At 38.3% G+C, this 26205-nt stretch overlaps 1 protein-coding gene across 1 annotated transcript; it reads right to left on the bottom strand.

The window, feature by feature from the left end:
• Positions 1–1225: 1225 nt before the first annotated feature.
• On the bottom strand, positions 1226–26205 carry LOC118221267 (vacuolar protein sorting-associated protein 26A). Its single transcript, XM_035406177.1, has 9 exons — positions 26028–26205; positions 21180–21329; positions 9554–9629; positions 9091–9247; positions 8623–8787; positions 6179–6285; positions 4151–4219; positions 2705–2847; positions 1226–2447 (listed from the first exon to the last, which is right to left on the bottom strand). Exons 1-9 carry the CDS (start codon positions 26028–26030, stop codon positions 2331–2333), a joined length of 987 nt encoding a protein of 328 aa, XP_035262068.1. The 5' UTR covers positions 26031–26205; the 3' UTR covers positions 1226–2330.

Raw genomic sequence — 26205 nt, 5'->3', positions numbered from 1 at the left:
GGGGAAGAAAGGTGATTTAAGTGACTTTGAACGTGGCATGGTTGTTGGTGCCAGACGGGCTGGTTTGAACCGCATTTCAGAAACTGATGATCTACTGGGATTTTCACGCTCAACCATCTCTAGGGTTTACAGAGAATGATCCGAAAAAGAGAAAATATCCAGTGAGCAGCAGATCTCTGGGCAAAAATGCCTTGTTGATAGCAGAGGTCAGAAGAGAATGGCCAGACTGGTTTGAGCTGATAGAAAGGCATCAGTAACGCAAATAACCACTCGTTACAACCAAGGTGTGCAGAAGAGTATCTCCGAACACACCTTGAAGCAGATGGGCTACAGCAGCAGAAGACCACACCGGGTGCCACTCCTGTCACCTAATGAAGTGGCCGGTGAGTGTATATTTGTGTGTGTGTGGATAAAAGTGGTTTACACTAATTAGGGTGAAGAGGGATGGACTTGTAAAAACAGTTTAACCTTCAGGGTCCAAGTTGAACTATGCGGTTGTTCCCTGCACTTGGACCGGTACTTCTCTCTAGGGTTTTCGTCATACTTGTTCCAGGTTATGGTTATACACTTTGTTGTACGTCGCTCTGGATAAGAGCGTCTGCCAAATGCCTGTAATGTAATGTAATGTAAAATGATGTCAGCACCCAAAGGTGGGATTGAATAACCGTGAACTGTGAGCTTGTTGCATTTAGACTTCGTAGAAGCATGGACAGAGAGTTCTCATCCACCCTTGGAGGTTGTTTTGTTGATCTGATCATGATCAGATTTAAAGGTCTCTTTTGTGCATTTACACCTTCCCTTTAATATCAGATCTCATCAATTGTAGCCAAAGATCCGATCATGGACAGATTTTTCTGGCAGGTGTAAATGGGGCCTTAGTTTTCTTCGTTAATACTCACTGGGTTTCATCCTTTCAATCAGACCACACAGCAACCAATATACATTTATTTAAATATCCAATGATACGGAGTCCAATTATATTTTCTGTATGTACAACAGTAGTATTTCAGGTCATGAACTGTACCAGCATTACTTTGCTTTTCATTAGATTCTAAATATCTAGAAAATGTGCTGATATTGCTCTATTTTTACATCTAAGCAGAGAGGTTAAAATTATATTTATTATAATGGATTTATAGACTGGGCCAGATAAAACAAAATATTTTGAATGTTCACAGATTTCTGTTTTAAGCTGATAATGCAGAAGGGTACAAGTGACCAGGAAAATATTTGGCATATTTTATTTAATCAACTCCTTACAGGCACTTACATACAAAAAGGAATGGAGATTTCCCAAATATGGTCATGAGCAATTAAAAGACAGTAGTATACTAAACTAAGGAGTGAATGCAGTGCAGCCTTTCCTAAGCTCTGGTGCATTCTTAGCAAGTGTGCAGTTCAAATGCTCATCTTGCTTGACAGTCAAAAATGAACAAAACAACATCTGTGGTTAGCATAGCAACATACAAGTTGCTGGCTTCATTTTCACCTTCATTAAAATCAATTTGAGATCAGGGGTTAACTTTAAGTTTGATAGAAATGCTTCATTAATTTCTGATATTTCTCAAGGGTTTTTTCAATTTCATGTTTTACTGATTATTATTATTATTTTGAATGCTTCTTGTAACAGCTCAACGTTGAATATAGAATACTTTCTATTCTGAGAAAATTTAAAACGTAAATATGCATCATACAATACAGTATCAATTAAATTAAAGAAAAACAAACTTCAAAAGTTACACAGGTTAGGAGATGATATAAATTTTAAATCATTGGATTATGATTATTATGTATGGCACCCAGGGAACACATACAGTATTTCTCCTGTCCCACAGTGATTCTATTGCCAGGCCCAAAATGCCTGTATCTAACATATTCTGATAACTCCTGATAGTCATATAAAGTAACCCACCTGCATGCAATCAAACATACTTTGAAATGTGTATAAACAAATTATATATTTTCTTTCCTCCTGTTTTAAGCTTCTTGCATAACCAAGTGCATTTATTTTTAACAGGAAAATAGAGGGGCAAAATGTGCAGTAGAAAATAAAGGGAAACTGGTGAATGCTCCAGTGTTTGTTTTTCATATTTTACACCAGGTCCACAGAGGCTAGAAAATGCTCAGAGTTGAAGGGAGGAGCAGGCGCAGCAGAAATGGATGGAAGGAAGACGGTGAGACTGTGGGATGTGTCTTTTTTGTCCTCTCTTTTTGTTTTAATTTATTTGGTTGCCTTGCCCTTCCCTGCCATCCTCTCCCCCCACCCCTCCAACTTGCTGCTCTGAACAGACCCCACCCCACAGACAGCTCCCTTCCTCCACCTGGGTTCTTCACATTTCTGGCTGTTCAGCTGGGAGCGATGCACGGGGCTCAGGAGACTCATATCGCTGGTGGTGAAAGTTACGTTTTCTCAGTTTCTCTGGGGCCTTTCTCCACAAGACAACCTCCTGCAGGCAAGAGATGGAAGCACAGGTGGACCAATATGAGATATGCATCTCAGAGAATCTACTCCCAAAGCTTCTTCGCCCATTATTCCATATCCCTGATTTTCAGGCTTCTAATATAGAGGGATAACATTACGTTCTTTAACCATATGGACCGGTATTGCTGTGACCGTGACAAGAGGACAGTGAGCGTTTTTGAGCTCATGGAGCACTGCTCAAAACAGCTGAAGTCTAATTTGCGTAGACACAGCATCGTGTACCTGTTGTTTGAAGTATCTCCGGTCTTCCTCGTCCACTAACACCAGGTTGAGGAAGTACCGAACTGAAAATTTCTTGTTGACATCTCTCATGGTTGCAGTGAGGTCATACCCAGCCAGGAACAATCGAATAGGAATGGACTCCCCTAGATGAACCGTAAAAGAGTGGAAGACAGGTGAAACAAAGGAGGACAAAGTAGTTTAGAGTTAATTTACCACACTTTATCACACCAGGTTCATACAAGAAAGGAAAAATTTGATTTTCTCACAGAAAAATATTATGAATACATATGAATTCAGTTGTACTCCTACAATAACCATACATATGGTACACACTTTAAATACTTTCAAGTATTTTGTAATTTGTATTTGTGACCTTGCACAAGCTTGAGATGTCTCACACTCGACATTTCACAGGAGAGGCGAAAAACGTTACAATAACTATCTGGTCAAAATTCAGTTAACACCAGAATCACATTCCTGACATCGACCATTCACCTTAATTTCAAATTTAAAACTGTTGCATACTGGGACTAGTTATTCCTTCATAGTTCGGCAGATGGTGTACTTGCCAATGAGACTGCAGGGAGGTGGGTTTTAAATGGACGAACTACATGAAAATGGTGGCACTTAAAACTCCGTATTTGGCGTAGCTGTTTTGTATTGTCTACTCATAAAATTGGAACACAGAGTTTGTGGTTTCCATTCATAATTCAGTTTCATGTCTGAGTTGAGCAAACTCAGGATGCTGCCGTCCTGGCAACTAGGGGGCTTGCGTGAAGGGGGTAAACACTGTAAATAACAAATACTATACATGTACAAGGGATTTCCGCAAAACTGTGTTTCATAAACTGTGCAGCTACACCACAGAACCACAAGATGTCAGTATAACCACAAAATGAATTACATATTTGTACAAGGCCAATGGTAGTGCATATCCAAGCAACTGATCTCAATTCATTTTAACTTTGTGTTCAGCTTGAAAATTTGTAAGTCTGCATAGCATGATTACGATATATAAACTTATTCACACATGTGGGTTTCATATCATAAAGCAAAATGAAACAATCTGATCACTAACCCTAACTGCAGTTACCATCTTCAAAGTAGTGTATTGCAACATTATGATATGCTTCAGAATTTACACAATACAATATGATCACAATATATTTAGCCCAAGGTTGAAGGATACCAAATGTGGACATCTATAATCAATACAATACATTAAGAGCTTATAGGCATTAGTACTGTCAGTTGGGAATTTGTGGCTACGAGTGCTTGGCCCCTTAATGGCTGCTTGCAAAATTTGTAGCAATAATGTATCATTCACACACTTCCAGCTATACCTGCGTGTTTACTACTAAATTTGTCACTGTGCTAAAAAATTTTTTTAGCACAGCTCGAAAGAGCAAGGATTGATATTGTTTATCATTCACAACACAAACATACCTTTTACTGGAGCTCCATCCATGATCTCATATTTTGCAATCGTCTCAGTTTCAGTTGTTGTACTAGGTCCTGGAAAGACGATAAAATGTGTTAATTTCCCTTTGGCCACTGTTAAATGCATGTTTTTGTTTTAAACAAGTAGATTTTACAAACCCAAATCACAAAAAGTTGGGATGGTATGTTCAATTAAAATTAAAACTGAAAACAGTGATTTGTAAATTATCTTTGACCTGTATTACATTGAAAACAATACAACAGCACATTATTTGATGTTTTACCTCATGAATATTATTGTTTGTTCAAAATGAACACTTATTTCAATTTTGATTCTTGCAACATATTTCAAAAAAAGTTGGGACAGTAAAGCATTTACCACTTTGTAATGTTGCCATTCCTTTTCACAACACTTAAAAGATGTTTAGGTTTTGAAGACACCAAGTGATGAAGCGTTTCAGGTGTAATTTTGTCCCATTCTTTCTGCAAACAAGTCTTAAGGTGTGCAACAGTACGGGCCTTCGTTGTCGCATTTTGTGTTTCAAAATGCGCCACACATTCTCTATTGGGGACAGGTTGGGACAGCAGGCAGGCCAGTGCAGTACCCGCATCCTCTTCTTCCGCAGCCATGCCTTGTGTATGTGCCCTGTAATGTGTGCAGAATGTGGTTTTGCATTGTCTTGTTGAAATATACATGGGCGTCCCTGGAAAAGATTTCGTCTTGAAGGTAGCATACATTGCTCCAAAATCTCTACATACTTTTCGGCATTAATGGTGCCATCACAGAAGTGTAAGTTACCTTTGCCAAGGACACTGACACAACCCCATACCATGACAGACCCTGGCTTTTGGACTTGTTGCTGGTAACAGTCTGGATGGTCCTTTTCTTCTTTGGTCCGGAGCACACGGCGTCCATTTCTTCCAAAAAAAACCTGAAATGCTGATTCGTCCGACCACAATACAGGTTTCGACAGTGTGATGGTCGACCCCAGATGCCTCCGAGCCCAGAGAAGTTGACACTTCTGGACATGGTTAACATATGGCTTCCTTTTGGCACAGTAAAGTTTTAACTGGCATTTGTGGATGTAACTACGCATTGTAGTGGTTGACAAAGGTTTGCCAAAGTAATCCTGAGTCCATGTGGTTATATTGCTTATAGATGAATGACGGTTCTTGATGCAGTGCCGTCTGAGGGATCGGAGAGCAGTTATTCAGCTTAGGCTTTTGCCCTTGCCCTTTACGCACTGAAATTCCTCCAGATGCCTTGAATCTTTTAATTATGTTATGCACCATAGAGGGTGAAATATCCAAATCCCTTCCTATCTTTCTTTGAGGTACATTGTTTTTAAACATTTCAATAATTTTCTCATGCATTTGTTGGCAAACTGGCGATCCTCAGCCCATCTTTGCTCCTAAAGGAATAGGCGTTTCCTGGATGCTGCTTTTGTGCCAAATTATGATTACAATCACCTGTTGACATCACATGTTTCAAATCACATCATTATTTAATTATTTTACCTCATTACTAGCCCTAAATGCCCCCGTCCCAACTTTTTTTGGAATGCGTTGCAGGCCTGAATGGCAGGAATGGATGTATATTTACAAATGAAATGAATTTGACCAGACAAAACATGAAATATCTTGTGTTCATACTGTCTGCAATGAAATACAAGTCAAAGTAAATTTAGAAATCACTGCTTTCTTTTTTTATTTGCATTTTCCATACCGTCCCAACTTTTTCAGAGTTGGGTTCATAAAACTGCAAACAAGGATAAGGTTAAAAGAGTACAAATCAGAAAACAATAAATGTAATCCATAACAAGACTAGTTAACTATACCCATAATAATGTCCCTATTCAAACAATATGGAATGGCATCACTTGAAACAAAAATTTCTCAGGTCAGAAAATTTACCAGTTAAGCTGCTTCGTCCTCGAAACCCACGTTTAACACGTAATGCACAGTGCTACAATCCAGCAAAAATTATTTTGTCACCATGTCAAACATTGTCACATTTTCTGTTGAATGTCTCACCTATTCCAGTCATCTCTTTCTTGATCAACTGTAGCTCCATATGTTGGATTTTAATTCTTACCAACAGGAAGTATATTTTGCCCACAATTACATCTTTCAAGTGGTATCTGGAAAAATCACAATGGCTTGATTAAAAAGTTATACTTCATGAATGCTAAAAATAATGGGAAAATACTGCATAATCAAAGCTTTACATTAAGGAATACCAATGCACTACTATAAATAAATGAAATAACACAATATTAGCATAAATAGTGCTATATTTGATTGGAAATCCTTGGCATTTGATGACTGCCTGAAGTCTGCAACCCATAGATGTCCCCAGGCGCTGGTATCTTCCCTGGCAATACTCTACCATGCCTGCACTGCAGCCATCTTCACTGTTTATTTCAGGGATTCTGCCCAGTCATGTCAGAAAGTGAAATGCATTCTCAGTTTGATTCAAATCAGGCAATTAACTTAGCCAGGCAAGAACATTACACTTCATGACCCCGAATGACTTTGTTGCGTTAGCAGTGTGTTTGGGTTCATTGTCACGCTGCAAGGCGAAGTGCTGTCCAATGAGTTCTGAGGTATTTGGAAGGATCTGAACGGATAAGATGTATATGTAAATCACAGAATTCATCCTACTGCTGTTATCAGCAGTCATATTATCAATTAAGAGAAGTGAGCCAGTTCCAGCAGCAGGCATACATGCCGAAGCCGTAACACTACCTCCACAATGTTTCACAGATGAGTGTGGGTGCTTTGGATTATGAGCAGTTCCTTACTTTCTCTAATTTCCTCTTTCCATCACATTTGGTTAATATTTGTCCCGTCTGTCCATAAGAATGTTTTTTCCAGAACTCCACAGTATTTGATAGCAAACTCTAATCTGGCCATTATCTTCTTGAGGCTTACCAATGGTTTGCATCTTGCAGTGAAACCTCTGAGGTTACGCTGGTGTAGTCTTGTCTTTATGGTAGTTTCTGACACATCTATGCCTACATCCTGGAGAGAATCTTTTTGACAGTTGAAAAGGGGTTTTTCTTCAAAATTGACAATATTCTTCTGTCATACACTACAGTGGTCTTCCATAGTCTACCAAATTGTCTGTAATTGCTGAGCATTCTTGCTTGTACCAAACAGTTGATTCTGACATACCCAAAACATTGGGTTTTGATTTATGTCTGATCAATTTATTCAGATTTTTCAGCCTCATGATGGCCTGCTCTCGGTGTTGACACTTCTTTGGTATTTATGTTGAGAGACAACAGCAACAGACTCCAAATGCAAATGTCACACCTACGGTAGTCAACGTTAGACCATTTCTTTGCTTTCTTGAGCATGACCTATTGATGCAAAAACACAGAAATGGCAAGAAACAACTATCCAATCTCTTTTGGTCCCCAAAAATGGAGGGACTATGTATTAAAAAGGGCTGTAATTTTCATATACAGATCACCCAATATGGAAGTAATTAACCTTTAAATTAAAGGTGGCAGTCTGCATTTTGACATCATATCCATGGTTTCATTTAAAATCCAATGAGCTGGAAGTGTTGCTGCCATATGCACTTATAACACTTAAACCTCTGAAAATATATTCAGACTTTTAAAGTTATTCCTTAAAAAGTTATTGTTTAATATTTCAACCGAAAAACCGAAATTGAATTCAAAACCCATGATTATTTTTCAAAACTGAATCAGAATCTAACCAAACTTAAAAAATACGAATTGCTCGTCACTAACGCCTGCCTCCTGAAGAGTCCTTATGATCAGTTGTGGTCAGCTCTGCAGATGTTGCGGTTTCTTTCTTCATTATGGTGAGAATTCTTCAGTCAGTAGTTGTCTTCCTTGGCCTACCAGGTCCTATGTGATTACTGAGCTCAAAGGTGCTCTCTTTCTTCTTAATGATGTTCCAAACAGTTGGTTTTGGTAAGCCTAAGGTTTGGCATTTGTTTCTGACTGTTGTTTTCTTATTTCTCAGCCTTACAATGGCTTCCTTAACTTTGACTGGCACAACTCTGGTCCTTATGCTGATAAGTGCCAACAACAGACTCCAAAGGCAATCAAAAGCCTTGAATCCAGAGTAGATGCTGAAAGTTCTCTTTTACTTACGGAAGCAGCTGAACACATCAGAAACACCTGTGAAACAATTTGTCCCAAATATTATGGTGCCCTAAAATGGGGGGTTATGTATAAAAAGTGCTGTAATTTCTACTTGGCGAAACCAAAAATTATAATAAAAAAAATAATAAAAAAGAATCTGCACTTCAACCACATGTAAATAGTCAAATCTAAAATCATGGACAACAGAGCCAAATCAGGAATAACTGCCTTTGTCCCAAATAGCTGCCCTATTTTCACATTGATGTTACAAAAAGGGTTTTTTAAGGGAATTGCACATCACTCATAGTCAGTGGAAATAAATCTGTATTTCAGCGAAGGCTGTGGACAACTTACTTGGACTTGTTGTACTCGAACTCTATATGCAGGCAGTCCTCAATGCCCACTTCCATCTTGATGGAGTTGTTCACATCAGGGTACGTAGCCAACTGATGAACAATGAGGTCATATTCTTTCACTAGGTCTGAGAGCCTTCTCACTATTGTTACTTTCAGGAAATACCTGTTGAAGAGAAAGAATGACAAAAGCTTCTGTCAGACAATTTTTTTTGTCTTACTGCATGCTCACATACAACAGAAACAAATCAATATTCATAGTATAACATGCACACTTGTATACCTAACACAACAGAAGCTATGGACAAATCACTTAATGCAGTAATTTGTTTGTTGAAAAATATACAGCTCATTGAACTTCCTAGTTTACTGTAAATTTCAGCAACATAAAACAGTTGGCCCCACATGCCCATCCTTTTTTTTTTTTTGGATAAATATTTCTCATAATTTTCCGAGATCATCTGCACACCTCAACCGGACATTGGCTCCAACGTAGGATTCATAGGGCTTCTCTACTTGCATGAACTCAAAGTCATAGCTGCGGCTCTGCGTGAGCTCCCCTGGGAGGGCCAGCTCCTTCACCAGGTTCACAAACTCGTGTGTGTTGCTCTTGTCATTGAACAGTTCTGCACAGAGACACGGTCACATTAGGGACTAAAGTCACAATTTACAACACTGTATCTATCAGTATATGGTAGTGTCACATACATGTAAAAATGGTGATGGACAGCACTTTGTCATTCTTATGCAGCAAACTAGTGAAGCCTGAGAGCTCAGCAAACCCAGATTCACCCAATAGCATCACCAGCAAAATACATATAACGTTAGCTAAATAATTTATTACCTTGTAAAAAAAACCCTCTTTTTTAACACTTTTTTCCCACACAATTACAAATCATGTTATTTATCAATATTTATAAATGTAAACTCACCAATTTGACCCACAAATTCAATCCGGATCCCCTGGTGCTCAAGCCTCTTACCCGTCTGCTTGACAGTGAGATTAACCTAGAGTGAAAAAGAAATAGAAAAAGACCTAATAACTTCAATTTGCAGTCCCTTTAATTTCATCTGAAAGAAAATTATCTTTTGTTTTCAAAATGACCAAGTCGAAGTAGTCATGCTTTTTGGGTAGTATTACCAACCACAACAGTATACTATAAAACCATAATGGCTTCTAAAACTGCATTCTCATTTACCAAAGTGTAATTATTGTAGTCTCAAATATTATATACAGCATTAACTTGTTTACTTCACTAAAGTGAATATATCTGATATATAGGCCCTGAAAAATAATTGGCTTGTTACTTCTCATGTATCTCTTTTTCCCCCACCACCAATGAGTCAACAGTCTCCATTAAGTCACACAATTATTCAAAAAATTTCAGAAATAACAATTCAATCGTCACTTAATCATACACATGAGAAGAATGAACGCTTATTGTCAGTTATCACGTGTTGGACTGCATGTAGTGTATTAAACAATATGGAAATAAATCAAAATTTCCACCAAGAACACTTATATTTTTTCAATAAATATGTATCTGCTGTGTTTTATAGGTTTTGCACATTTTTCCTTTCCAGTCCTAAAACTACTGGTTTATTACTGACTCTAGCTATACCCATTACTAAAAACAGCACTGTCCTAAGACACTGCTTAGAGCAACCAGTAAAGTAATTGCAGTGGGCCAAGCACAGCTTCAGGATATTTTCCGTCAGCAGGTCAACTGGTCTGATCATCCACTACATAAGGAGTCTGCGCTCCTTCCTCCTGGCCACCGATTTAGAATGGCCCATACGAGGTGTGCCAGACACTTTCGTTCCAGTGGTCATTCAAACTAAATCACATGACATAATAATGAACTGGGTCTCCATGACATTGGCAGTTTATAACATTATGAAAAATGTAACATTCCCACGATTTATCTTTTCACAGACATCGCCCGTCAACAGCTCCATTTCTCCAACCGATACGATACGATTTAGTGGATAATTGTTCCGCTCAGTGAGGAAAATGAAGGAACAACTTATTATGTTACAATCATACATCGGTGTCATACAACGTTTTTTTTTTTTTTTTTTTTTTTTTTAAAAAGAGTAAGCCTACAGGGACAAACGTCTTGAAAATTATACTTGGATGGCAGTTTCGACGTTCTTGCAAGCTAGCTAGTGTGACAGATAGCTAGTTAGGCAGCTAACTTTTGAGAGAGACATATGGAGAGTTTGCAAGCTAGCTAGCTAGTGAGAGACAGAGAAGTCGCTAGCTAGGTGGCTAACTAGTGAGAGCTAGAGAGATATAGGCTAGCGTCCTGGCATAACTATAGAAACTAAAATTGATTATATGGGGCTGTAAGGCAAATATAGGTCTTTGATGATGCCATTATTTCTCTTCAATAATATGTAGCTGCAAGAGACCACTAAGACAATACAACGGGAAGCTCCTCCCTCACCCTAGTACATCTGAGCAACCCATCAACCAAGTTGCTCACTGTGTGAATGCTGTGTTTTTCCTGGTTTGCTATTAGGCCCTGTTTCACTAAACAGGATTACAGTGTTAGTTGGATAACTGCACTCGTAAAACTCAGAACCCTCCCAAATATGGAAGATGGACTGAAAACGTCCGTTCTGGGTTTTACTAACTCAGTAATCCTGCATCCTGAAATACCCCCCTGGACATTTAGTTAGAATTGGGATATAAACACGGAATCGCGTGTGGACTAAGTAACATTAGCAGGCCATAGGTCTATCATAGCTAGCTAATAAACTTGTAAAGTGAATGACTTTTTCATGAAGTTATCCATAGCCACAGTTGTTAGCCAGTTTGACAGCTTTGTTAGTGAAGTTGGCTACAAATAACATTAGCTAGAAAGCACGCAGGCTGCATCAAATTAATTTCCTCTGATATCAATGCAGGTGAATTACCGAGCTAGCTAAGTTGCAACTATAAACAGGAACAGCTGTTCCCATGGAGGGAGGGGGGGGGGCATTTTGAAAGAAGAACAGAATTTGATGCAACCTTGGACATTACATTACATTACAGGCATTTAGCAGACGCTCTTATCCAAAGCGACTTACACAACTTTTTACATAGCACTTTACATTGTATCCATTTATACAGCTGGATATATACTGAAGCAATGCAGGTTAAGTACCTTGCTCAAAGGTACAACGGCAGTGTCCTTACCCGGGAATCGAACCTGCGACCTTTCGGTTACAAGCGCAGTTCCTTACCCACTGTGCCACCTCCCACTCCGGACATCTAGCTGCGTAAGTAACTAGCTAAAAGTAACGTTACTTACATGTCCAACAGAAAACAGGCCTACTCCACATTGCTTTTCATGCCCTTGGTGAACTTCAGCTGAGGCTAGTTTTTGAATGAGCCCGGTCGGCTTGTCTTTTTTGCTTCACTGTATCTAGGCTTCTAAGCATCTGTCATTGCAGCAAACTAGCAACAAACACTTTAGCCGCGTTTCCACCAAAATTACCCAGAACTTTCAGTCCCAGGAACTACTTTACCAGGAACTAAAAGGTTCCTTCAGCCAATGGTTGTCTGCGTTTCCACCGGGGTCTAAAGTACCGCGAAGATTAGGCAAATTAGCCCACTGACGTTGTCGTCGGTCCATCTGTCATATGATTTCTTCTGTAACCCCATACTACCACCGAAGTAGCCTACATTATTTTCTAATAACCGGGACAGCCCGGAGGGGTTTATTCCACTTATATACAACGGGCTACCAACAATGACTGTATATGGTTACTTTTGTATTTATTGATTTTCATATATCCTCTCAAACACATTCATTAACAGCAGAAAACATGCACACGTTGTAAACAATTTGCTGTTTTATTACTTTCTCGTCGTCAATTCCATATAGGCTAATCGCAAAATGACTTATGATTCTATAAGAATAGAACGAAAACTCGGACTTGCGTGAAAATGTAAATTAGTAGTGGTACAGCCACCGTTTGCTTTCCTGCTAGCCGAGCAGCGAAGTGTGCCCTCCAGATGCGAACCATGCACCATAAATGAGTCCATAGTCTTCCTGGTCTTTTCGTGGAATTGAAAAATGGCAGTAAAATTGAGTAAAATTACGGCAGTCTGAAAAAGCTAAAGGGAAGATTACTAGAATTAACCTGTTATTTTACCCGGATAAAAAGTGCGGAAGGTGATTTCCAGTTTTCTTGTACTGTATCACCAATGTTAATTATGCAGAACTACCGCATACCTCACATAACTGTATCAAACGTTTTGAGTCAATTACAACGGGCTAACAAAGAAAATCCAGAAGAAAATATTCAGCAACCGAATTAATCCAAGCAAGAAAAGAACAGAAGAGCACACGTTATAATTCCAAGACGTTGACAGGCTATAACCAAAAGTAGGCTACTGCGCCGCATAACATACAAGTTTGATTTGTTATTATGAAAATAAATTGGTTTGCCGCTGCATATTTTCAAACATGGCGGGTAATGGCGGAAAATAAATACAACACAAATGCTACGAGTACTCGACCAATCAGAAATGTTCAGCGCTGCAAGCTCCACCCAAAAGGTTCCTGTACTTTCGGAAAGTACTACCCCCCGAGCAGGAACGTTTTGGGGGGTAAAACAAAGCCCCCAGAACTAAATTTAGACCCTAGTTCCTGCGGTGGAAACGCACTGAGTTCCTCAAAAGGTTCCTAGTTCCGGGGTATAGTTCCTGCGGTGGAAACGCGGCTTTTGTTGGAACCTGATTACAAAACCACAGACTCAGTAGCCACGCCCACCCCTCTCCACACAGAAAAGAGTGCCACACCCAGAAACGTCCTGAACACTTTAGAATAACAAATACAGATAAAAAGTCCACAAATTCAGCTAAAGTGTGTAAAGACAAAGATTGCCAGTGCATCATAGATATACCTTAGTATAATTATGTTATAATATTTTCAAATAAAAAATCCTCCATAGTCTATGCCTTTAACTAATGAACTAATCATAGTCTTCAATCAAGACCTTGATATGTAGGATCAGGTATCTTAAAGCTGGGCTAAAGCAAAAACGAATAATCGGAATCGCAGATACAACCTACCTACCAGACACTCATTCTAGTCCCTCTCATTCTAGTCAAGTAGCAGCAAGACAACATTATGCTAGGTTCACTGTCACTAGCCTTATTTATTATAAAAATTCAGTTTGCTCGTGAGTCAGTGTGTTTTCTATCATGGATAGCCAGCTAGCCATCTACTCCATTTGCTTCAAAACAGGAGCTATACAGCCATAGCAAAATCAAAGTGAGGGACAATTTAGAACCTATGTGATGAGATGGGAGCCAATATAGCCTATCAGCATAGCACAACATATTTCATGGACACTTACCAAATTAAATATGGCATATTTACACCAAAATGCTTAACTAGCTCAGATATTCGATGTAGAACAAATGTTCTTTATCATACATTTCAGCTTCTGCAATCACAAGATTTGATTTTAAACTAGCTGTCACATGATGTTATATGGGAAAGCTGGCATGAACACCGTTAGATAGCATGTTAGATAGCTATATTGTAGCCAGTAAATTAATTTATAACTGTGACCAGACCGTTTGACTGGAACTACCTGCCATGGTTCTCAGTTTTTAATGCACACCTTTCAGCCAATCAGAAACAGGTATTCATCCAGATCATGATATAATTCAGTTATACCTACTGTACCTTTCTAAGTAAAAAGCATTTGACATAAAATGCAGTTGCAGAACGCCTATTGTGGCATTTTCATACTTAAAAATAATCACCAGAATGCAGAATACAAAGTTCCCTTACACTACACTTGACTCTTTGACCCCATCCACCTTGGTTTGAAAAACCTCTCCATTTCTGAGGTCCCAAGTATGAATCAGACCTTTCTGAATAAAATTGGACACTCCTGCATCTGGAAAAAGGAAAATCTTTTGCGAGACAGATTTCTGATAAAATTTGCTACCTTACTAATTTAGCAAGTTTTATATCATAGATCAATGTAAACAATAAATCAGTGGTTGAATTGGTTTTTCATTTTTTCCATCGTTTTGCAGAACCTGCTAATCAACACTGATCTCCTCAAAGGGTTAAAAGTTGTACAAGTGAGGAAGAGCACTGGAAATGAAATGTGTTGTAGAACCTCCAGTTGCCCGACTAACCCTTCCTGCATCCTCAATCTGAGCTGCTGGCACTGCTTGATCTGTTGTTTTTGTTTTGCCATAGAAAGGAAGTTCTGATAATGGAAACAGGAAAGTAACGCCTTTAGTTATGCAATACAATTATACAGTCATGAACATGCAACCATACTACACATACCACATTCTTATGATAATTCAACCGTTGACGCCTTCTGGTCTTAATGCTAACTATTACAAGACTAACAATACTTTAGTACTAACAAACAATTTATCACATGTGCATACCTCCATTATTGTTTAGGAAAGTATATATGTACACCAATCAGCCACAACATTAAAACCACCTACCTAATATTGTGTAGATCCCCCTTGTGCCGCCCAAAACAGCTCTGACCCGTCGAGGCATGGACTCCACCTCTGAAGGTGTCCTCTGGTATATTTGGATTTCTGTAAATATTTGTATCTACTGTATATTTGCATCTGATATTTTGTACCTACAGTAAATTTGTATCTGATTGTGTTACTTTGTTGTCTTTGATGCTGCAACAGTGCCAATTCCCCCCTGGATCAATAAAGTACACTACTACTACTACTTATTACGTTATTGGTTTTTATTACATAAAAATTTTGAAATGGATTACATTATTAGTTGCTAGAGGGCTATAAAAAGCTAAGATATTGTTAGAGGGTGAATTATTTCCACATGATTTTAAAAACTCTCAAGGGGTCAGAGCTGTTTTGGCAGCATGAGGGGGACCTAAACAATACTAGGTAGGTGGTTTTAATGTTGTGGCTGATCGGTGTATGTCATACATATTAAAAATCATGGCCAAAAAAAAAAAAATGACAGCAAGTACTCCGTTTTCTGCAACATCCATTTTACAGCATCTCTACTGGATTGAAGTCTGGACTTTCACCACTCCAAAATATAAACAAGCACGAAACTGTCCAGACCCACGGCGCAACTTGGCGAACTATATTTTTTGGTTGACTTTAGGTGCTCATATATGGCAGTTGGTTCTCTTAGAATTCTGACTGATATAGCCAGGTCAATATTTTCACTGGAGACTTGATACCGCCTTATAACTTCAAAGTCCCAGGTCATTTGAGAATGGTTGAAATGGATTTTGAAAGGAGACACGTCATGCTACAAGCATGATAACGGCAATGACTGTGCTGTGAAGTTTAGGTAGCAAACAACAAGGCTGAATCCTTTTGACGTAATTTACGTAGATACCATACACTCAGATCGCCTAGTTTCACTCACTGTGGCCAAGCGGAATCGATAACGTTTCAGAAAATATATAACGTTAAAAGATGTAGCCTAATTCAATCTTCTACTGGGAGTTTTGCCATTTATTGAGGGTGTGACAAAATTTTGGTGCCGCTGACTGTAATGTTTTTCACATTTACCATTACATTGAGCAAGTACCATTCACAGTACATTTTTATGGGTTAGTGCTAGTCAGATTGTGACTGACTGACTGACTGACTGAGTGAGTGAGTGACCATAATTTGCCATGCACTCAGCATAGTCGCCAGTTTCTGCACGCCGTGGGAAAAAAATTGTGTTTTGGATCATTGTCTTGCTGCATAATCCAATTACCCTTCAGCTTCAGCTCACAGACAGAAGACTGGACATTCTCCTTAAGAATTCTCTGATAAAGTGCAGAATTCACAGTCCACCTTCAATAATGGCAAGTCATCCAGGACCCAAGGCAGCAAAGCATGCCCACAGTATCACACTTGCACCACCAGATTTGAATGTTGGTATGATGTTCTTACTGTGAAAGGCAGTTTTTGCTTTATGCCAGACATAATGGGACCCACGTCATCCAAAAAGTGTGACTCCTCTGTCCACCTGGATGATCCCCAAACCCCAGGTGCTTTTCTGCAAATGTGAGGCGAGCATTGATGTTTGGCTAGAAGTGGTTTCCACCTTGTTACTCTCCCATGAATCCTATTTTTTTCCCAGTGTCATTCTTATTGTGGAGTCATGAACACTGACCTTGCCTGAGGCTAGAGCAGCCTGCAGGTCTTTGGACGTTCTTCTGGTATCATTTATGACTTCCTGGATAAGGAGTCACTGTGCCCTTGGAGAAATATTGGCAAGAAGATTAATCACTGTTCTCCATTTGGAGAAAATGGCTCTCACTGTGGTATCTTACCTTTATCCTCATCTCTTCTAGAATTTCCTTTGATCATGGTATAGAGTGTTTGTAGAAACTTTGTGGCAATTACTTCACTCTGATAGTAAGGTTCAATATTATGAGTGAGGTTTAGCTGCAATCAACCTTGGCTGTAATCAATCAAATGAATCACATTATCAATTTGTTGGCCGATTGAGTAACTAAGGGGGGCAATTAACTTTTTCCCTTAGTCTAATATTACATTTTGTATAAAGTTTTTTAATAATACAGCATTCTGATTTACAAGCTGCTTTGTAAGACTACTGAAAACTCAGCATAAATCAGTGAAGATGGTTATGCTGGTGACCAGCATGCTAGAAACACCTGGACTAGTAAGTCCAAGTTGAGCCACTAGCATAGCCATATTACCAGTTTGAACAAGCTAGTCTACCAGCCTGACTAGCATAAAATCAGCACGCCCAGCTTGGACCAAAAATGGACCAGACTAAACCTGCTTGGAAGTTATGCTGAACTATATGCTGTTATTTTTTTCAGCAGGAAAGCCTAATTTGAATAAATTAGATAAATCGGGGAGTAGATGCAATTGTTGTTTTCAAAACGACAAAAAAACTGTATCATCATTGAGGCCTAACTAATAGTTAGTGCCTGCTTTCTTACAATTCATACCACTCACAATTACACTTAGTGTCTTTCAAGAGCTTTGCACTATTCTCTAATGTTGGCATTCCACATACTGTAGTGCAAGCGTTTACAGTTGGCTCAGTCATGTGTTATGTTTGATACAATGGTTTATCATGAAGCTAGAACATCGGCAACAAAATTATTCTGATGGTGGAATATTATTTTATTGTAATCTTATTTTACATAATGTGAGGTTTTAGTATTTCCATGGGCTATACCTGTCACTTTGGGAATGATCATAAATAGTAGCATTTGTAAAATGTCATCCCATCCCCATTCAACAAGATGACATACTGTAGAGTACAGAAAAACATTCAAGTTTGAATGATTATATATTTAGGTATGTGTACTACAGTATGTCACAGTGCTTTTGCATTGTTTTTCAATGTGATATCGTTGTTTCATCTTAAACCATCATAAGGGGCAAAATGCTTTCTAATGTACAAAAAACATTTTATTCATTTTTGGAGAGATTTTGGATATGTTTTCAGACCCCAAAATATCTTATATCCCTATATGGATGAAAAGATTGTTATGAAAATGATGAAAAAGTGAGCTTCATTAGTCAAAACAGTTGATTTGTAGTGAAATATATGATTATGTTATGATTTACAGCAATGCACAATTTAGATGTTTTGGATAGATTGGGAGACACTAAGGGACATCACATAATACTGCTTTTTTTTTTGCTTCATAGCTTTCGTAATTCAGCATATCAACTTAAGATTTTGCACACGGTCAAGGTGGTCAAGGAGTTTATGATCCAGGACATGTATAGTTTTACCTGTTTTATACATAAGATCTTCCAGTATTTCATTTAAAACTGGAGAACAACTTCATTTTTGCATTTTCACCTAGATAATCACATCTGTGGAACTTCATTTGTAGCTAAATCATGAATATGAACTAGTCTAAAGGTTAGTCATGTAAATCAGGCATCTTGCCTCATTTTAAGCAAGTCTCTGTGATGCTCACATCTGGAGTTATAAAGCCTTAAAAAGAACACTACCTAAATGGGTGAGGATTGGCCAGATTTAGCATCTGAACAATGAATGGGCTTATGTTTTCAGGACTTTTCAATTTATTAATGCAGCATCTCTGGCAGATGTGAATGTCTGAGACTACAATGTTCATGAGGCTCAAAAGGATTAACTCTACCACTAGGCCTGATCCACATCCCAGTTAATCCAATGACATTACTCAGATCATGTGTATAATACTGTTCTTATGTTTAATGTTCGTCCTGCACTACTGCCATCCACAAATATAAGGCTGCCTTTTTTAGTATCAATAAAAGTACTGAAAAAAGTGCCATCTCGACCAAAATCATGCATGGTGTTTAAACCCCAGCCTCAGTTCCCAGGGCAAATGTGTTGTCTGAAACTCATCTAATTGTTATAGTAGACACTGTGAGGAACCCAATTCATCCTACTTTCAACGAATCCTTACTAAGATTTTGAACTCCCCACAGTCAATGGGTAGATAGGAACTACATTGTTTTTCTTTACCTAGTTTATCCATGTTTGTTCAAAGTACATTAATAACTCTTCCTGTTTAATTCTACTGTAGCTCCATAAAACATGTATTTGAAGTAAGAATACAAGTTGTGTATGTTTGCTCCTGCCTTTCAAGCAATGTGTAAAGAATTCTGAATGTTATTTTTTAAAATAGTTCATTATCAAAGGTAATAGAAATAAAACATTGAGAAATCATATTCGTGAAGCTTCAAAAATATCTTCCACCCAATTTTTCCCCAACTAAAACTCAAGCAAACTGGACAATCTCCTGCTGCAACCCTTCCTGCCGACTTAAGCAGAAGGCAGACAAATGACTACTCTGATTCACTTGATGCCCATTTTCACTTCTTTTTCCACACTACAGACGCACCACCAAGTATACACTGCCCATGTCATCAGAAGATAGCCAGGTCAGATTACTCTGTTTGTGCATCCACAAGAGCCTGGTCTGGCTAGGAGTGGCCAGTAGAAATCGATTAAATTAATTGAACTAGCCAGCTTACTCCCTGTCATTCACCGGCGAGGCTGGGCCAGTTGTTGCCTCACCAATGTCGACCTCCAGCCATAGCCGGCAAAGGCTGAGACTCAAACACCCAGTTGCAGGGCTTACGCTTTACTTTCAGAAAAAAACCTTTTTTAAAGCGTGAGCCACCTGAAGCTTCACAAATTTAATTTACAAAATAGTTTTGAATAAATCATGTTTTCTTACTCATGTATTAAGTTATCTAATTTAACAAGCAGTAATCTACATTTCTACAAGCACAATTTGTAAGTGGAATCAGGCTTTAAGTAAATGTGCTCAGAATTCTAAATTCTGTAAACACTGCAACAATAACTTTCTTTAATTTCAGTAGAAAAAGTTCACAAATACAAACCAGCAGCCTAAAAAATAGCATTTTGTGGCTTATTGTATTGGTTATGCTGCAGTTCCACTGGAGTAATGCTACCATTGCATGTTCTAATGGTAGCAATCCACAACTCGCACAATGCTCATGAAATAGGCCTAATTGTTGACACCGGTCACATTTGTGACAAGGTGGCATGGAAAATGATCGAGGCAGCCTCCTTGTAATTCTCTACGCCCTCCGTTTCAAAAAATCATACATTAGATTCTGTGTATGGAGCAAATGTTGGAAGTTGTCACCTTATTACCACTGCACACACTTAGGCCCTACTTCACTTAATTTACTGGTGCAAAAAGGCTAAAACAGTATCTTGTATGCAATTTAGAAAACAAGGTTTGAGAAACCACACTCCTGATCATTAAAAAATTCAATCAGTGCTATATCACTGCATTGCTGAAAATACAGTGAAATTTACAGTCACATGTCAAATGTTGAGTGAGAGGTTCTGATGCTTGCAAAACCTTTAAAGCATAAAAATTATTTGTGTATGATAAACAAATTATCGCAGAACAATGAGGAAAAATACTCCCCAGTCTCGCCAGCCACCATATGGGACGCAGTCAAAGCCATTATATATGGCCATATAGTTTAATTTACTTCTTTACAAAAGAAATTGACAGCCGCAAAGAGACAAGAATTGGAGGAGAGGTATAAAACCTAGAGGAGGCATGTAAGCAAATGCTGATCCAAGCCAAGTGGAAATGATTGAAAATTGCAAGGACCGAACTTAACCAGGACCACACAGATCATATTAAGTTACTGTTTTTTACCAAGCAAAAACATTACAAATTTGGAAATTAACTTAGCAGGCTTCCGGCACACCAACTAAAAACAGAACAGGATGAAAAATTAATAAAGGCAATTAAATTGTCAGATGGAAGTACTATTTATTACTTATCAAGCAGAAAATAACTTGATAATGAAATGGTCATGATATCTACACAATTATGTTAGGGAGCTACATCTGACAAAAATAGCACAATTAACTTTAAGAAAAGATTTTTGATAGCATGTACCTATGCTTCAAATAACTAAGGTTCCAAATAATGGAAATGTATATGAAATCAATAACCGCTACCAAAGCCAACAAGCCACCTGCTGATTCTGCCACTACTCCTGTCATGATGAAACCAATAAAGAGACAAAAAAAAAAAGTCAAAAAGAGGACCCACCTTCCCTGAAACGGTTTCTCCATCATAGAACAGGAAGTTCTTTTCCACTTTCCCATCTTCTGTCTTGAGCTCTGCAGTCTTTCTGGTCTCCGCATCATTGAGAATGACATCAATTTCACAGACAGGACCAAATAAACCCCCAAGAAAACTCTGAAACACAACAACAGCTTTCAGATAATAAGGAATAAAAAAACCTTACTCTAACCCATCACCTCAGAGAACAACATTAAGACTGGCATAAAACAATTCTACCATTAGAGGTGAGGTGTCAAAAATCTCTGGCCCCTGATTTCTCCCTGGAAAGTCCAGATATAATCTGAAAGCTAAAACATTAGCAATACCTTGTTTCCACAAACAGCAGTTCTCATGGGCACAGAGTCAACATACACATGCCAGCAAATTACAAGTCCCCAGTTTATGACTAAATTTGCTGTGGGAACAAGATACCACATTCAGCGCCAACATTTTTTCAGAACTGAATTGTGTGTTTATGCATGCTCTATAAATTAACAGTGAATAGTTTCCAGAGTTTCACTTCAAAAGTTTTTATTTGAACACTTGACACCAAATCCGGAGTGGGAATTGATCCTCCACCACCATACTCTTGGTAGAACTGGTAGAGATTATGTAGCCTATATTTGCTTTTGATGTTGCAGTTTTAATACATAGTGACACTTTTTTTTTGCTTAATTACACTCATTTAAATTAAATCCCAAAACATACACAAAAAAAGAAAACAAGAGCAGCCCCATATTAATACAGAATTCTGGTTAGAGGCTACATTAGAGGAAAACTGTGACCTGCAGTGTAACACCAGAGCTATACAACACACACCATGTAAGCAGCCTGTAGAAGCTAGCAGTTCAGCAAATTGTTCATGTCTGTAGTAACAGGTTCCCATTTATTTCATAATGTACTTGTACCCTTTTCCAGTTCTCATTCAAATAGGCTACATTTACCTGACAGATGGATTTTTCAGAGTTGAATGATACATCATTTGCACACATAACTTTTTGAGATAATAAGGAACAATTTCACATTTGATATTGGTAATTAGGCTATGTGTAGCACACATTCTACCATGGAATTACATATAAGATGAGACATAATAGTCATGGAAATAGAAATCCAAGTGACATACTTTTTAACATTCTTTATAAAACGGTCCTTATATTTCTGCCCGCCTCTACAGTGACCTTGACCTTGTCCATCTGATTTATTTATTAATTTGGGAGCCAAGCAGAAAAGCTGCGAAACTGTACTGTTTTTGTTCTGGTTTATTGTTATTGTTGTTAATATTATCTGATGAAAAACACATTTTGAACATACAGAAACCAAGCTGTATTCCAAAGCAATGCCACCCAATGTTTCCTAAATTGTTTCAAGTAACTTGGCCCTGTGTTTTTTAATCTTACCATTTGAAATAACACTGGGTAGCATTGCTTTGGAATACAGCTTTTTTAATTTGTGTGAGCTAATATATAGCCAATATTGTTTCTTGTAACTTGGTGCAGTTTTCATTTCAATACTTTTAATGGCAGGCCTGGATTTGATTAATGACTTATGCACAGTGCTTTGTATGTGTGAGTAACTTGGCATTTTTGTACGTGGAAAATTTTTTTTCAACAGATATCATTTCTTTTTGTACTGTGTTTGTTATGAGTAAGTGATAATAATACCCGATATAAATGTAGGACATGAGAAACATGCATACATATAAATGCATGCAAACACACATGGCCTACATTTTAGCTGAAAGAAACACAGGCATGAATTCAATCATTTTTCCTTTACCATGAATGCCAAATAAATGAAAGTGTATGTCATATTTTTAAATGCAAGTGTTTTTAGTGGACTATTGCACACAACAGACCTACTAATTGTTTGTATGTGAGTAGAGGACATATGGGTCTAGCTAAGATTAATTTAGAAATGTGGCACTGCAGGGTAGCTACAGTAGCCTAGTTAAAAAGTAGTTACCAGTAGAGGCACAATGTGACCGTTTTAACTTAAAGAAAATTAATATGCTTGCCGTAAAGAAATCATTATAATGCAAATATTTCTATAAGACCGATAACATTACATACCGGGCCAAAGTGCAATGCAAATTTTGATGCTTACTTTCTAAGCAGTCTGTACTAATGTTATACACTCTGCCTGTCGCCTCATTAGCGAAGATAGCTAACGTTAAACTTGTCAAAATGCCAAAAGCGGTCTAAAGTGTGGGTTTATTTTATTTATATTTCAGAAATATAAATGAGTTTCCCAAAAAGATTATACAGATGCAAAAGCAATGGTTCAATTTTTTGGTTACCCACCAAGCCAGCGTAATGAATGAGAAGTTTGTTTCAGTCCAAAAGTAAATTTGAACCCGGGCCTGTTACTCGTCTAAAAGCCTCATAGGAAAACATGCTACCCAGTGATCTACTAGTGAAGTAAATTCAGGAGCCGTAAAGTTTTGTTGTTTTAAATGAGTCTACTTCTATATATGTAATTTTTCATGTGTATCCAGTGTTTTTATTGGTTGATGTAGGCACATGTCCAAAGGGGAGATGTATTCTTTGGGGGCCTGGAGCATTTGTGATGATGTTAAACATCCAAGTCCTCATAATGAACTTCAAGGGCCCATAAAGTGTGCCATGCAGTCACATTTTTCACAATGTTCCTTCTTTTAAAAACACACATTTCACTGGATGCATTATGGCTGATGGAAATGTATGATGGGAAATGATAGCTACCTTGTGCCCTGGAAGTTAACAATGCCACACCTTTCTCTGTCCAGCTGGGCTATTGAGATCTTTCTCAAATCCGAAGAAGCCTGACATCCTTGTGATATCTCAAGACCACATTTTTTACAAATACAGACCATTTAATGTCTACAACAGGAAGAGTGTAACATAAGTCAAAAGAAGACAAGGAAAAAGCCTCAACTGCATTGTGCAATAGGAAAACTTCAGCTTTAGATTTAACTTTGATTCATGTATTTCTCTACATATTTATTTCTTGATTCATTTATTTCTGTACATAAAATGACCATATTTAATTATTTCTGTACTTATTCATCCATATGACAATAAGGGGGCGTGGCTTTGACATTCATTAGACATAGCAATAGCCCAGTGGTGGAGTAGGAGGTTGGTGCAGGCAGGTGTGGAGAGATAGTGCTGCAGTTTCTAGATAAGATGTTTGATCCAGTAGCCAAAAACCATTTAAATCGCACATCTAGGCAAAGTTTACTTGAAAGGAGGGTTGTTGCTGCTGTGGCTTGCCGTGCCCTACCATTCTACAGTGAACTGTTCTCTCACCAACCCCAAAAAGAGTTGCAGTGTTGCAGACTGACAAACCAGCTAATAAATAACTCTCCACAGCTTATGGGAGCATAAAAACTGATTTGCTGTAATCTGAATTCTGGAGTGAAACATTCAAGCGAAGAGCCTCCAAATTATTGAACACAACATGGTCAATCTGTGTGATGCAGCTAACTAGAACAAATTGTCAAAGCATCCACGTAACGTGAAAGAGTAAATAAACAGGACTAGCATTTTCAGCTATGTTAGCCAGTGTCAAATCTCTGGCTATCGCTTGCGGGTATTTTGTATTTGGATCAATTCTTAAAATATTACTATAACTAGATTCATCATCACATTTGTACGGTTGTGGGTCAGACACTCTTCGGATATCGCTTCCGATATTGCTCGTGTCGAAAGTGATGCGACGGAAACAGTGATAGATTTACCAACTAGCCACATCTGTCCAAAATGTAAACAAGTCAGACAGTTTTCACGGTCCGGAAACATTTTATGACAACGTTACCACAAACTGTACACGGACAGGGTTGATTAAAAGCATTCTTGTGGGACTTTAAATGTAATTTACTGAGCAATCATGGGCGCATTTAGTATAGCCAATCTGTAAATGTATGATTAGGGTGATTATTAAACAAATACAAGTCTGACCACTTTATGTCCAACTGTCCGCAACGGTTAAGGAAGTTTACGAACGTTGGCTAACTATCTAATCGCCATTATCCCCACAGGAATCAGTTGATAGCTTGCGCTACTCTGCTATTTAAACATTGAGGCAGAAATCTAATGGCCGGTGTCCACAATCAGTCCATCAAAAATCTGTGCTGCTAGAGAACAAACACTGAAACAGTAGCTAGCTGGCCACAAATGTTATAAGTAACTGGTTAATTATATAAATAAATACTGTCGCGAGCGACCGTTAATTCAGTCAAGAAAACCAGCAGTAACTTTCTTTGATTGCATTCATTAGCTAGCAAGTTGCCCATATACCCAACACGTACTCAACTTTCAATTTTTGTCCGATTTTATAATGAATCTTCGGACAATAGTAGCTTGTACAATTATCAAATAAACCGTTGTTCATGCATATACACTTTACATTCCCAAGGAAAAGTGGCACCTGACTGATGATGATGATGCGATTTAAACACTGAGTTGCATGCCTACGAGACTGAGGTCTGTGTGTGGGTACAAATGTTACTAACCGTGATAAATTAATCTCAAAACATTTCGACGGGATTTGATCCTTGGAGATGTTGTCAATAATGAGGGGGGAATATGGGCCTCAAACCTCCCTCCCCCCTCCCTCCCACTATAAATAATCATTTCAGGCCCCACGACTTCCCAGGGCCTCTGTGCTTTCCTCTGTAGCGAGTAGGCTAGTAGCTGCAAATGCTGAAGAATCACAACCAGAATGGTGATAATGGGGAGGAAAACAAAGCCCTTATTTAACGATTCAGAAATGCATCGTTATGCCTATGCTACTGCTACAGCTACGAGCCACTACATGGCGATATTTGTTTTTGTTTTCGAAAATACTCACCATTTCAGCTGGTCTCCAAAGTGTCTCACGTTAACTCAGATCCTTCTGACAAATCCTCCCTAAACTCTTCTTCAGTCATGTGACCGTGTAGCAGGAACTCCGGGTCCTAAGTCATATGACTCCGCCAGCTAAATGGTCTGTAAGCAGTGTGAAGCTAAAAGCACCAGTGAGCAATAGG

Source organism: Anguilla anguilla, chromosome 2, assembly GCF_013347855.1.
Source record: "Anguilla anguilla isolate fAngAng1 chromosome 2, fAngAng1.pri, whole genome shotgun sequence".
NCBI lineage: Eukaryota > Metazoa > Chordata > Actinopteri > Anguilliformes > Anguillidae > Anguilla > Anguilla anguilla.
Note: the sequence above shows the minus strand (reverse complement) of the source record. Positions and strands in the feature narration are given on the sequence as shown.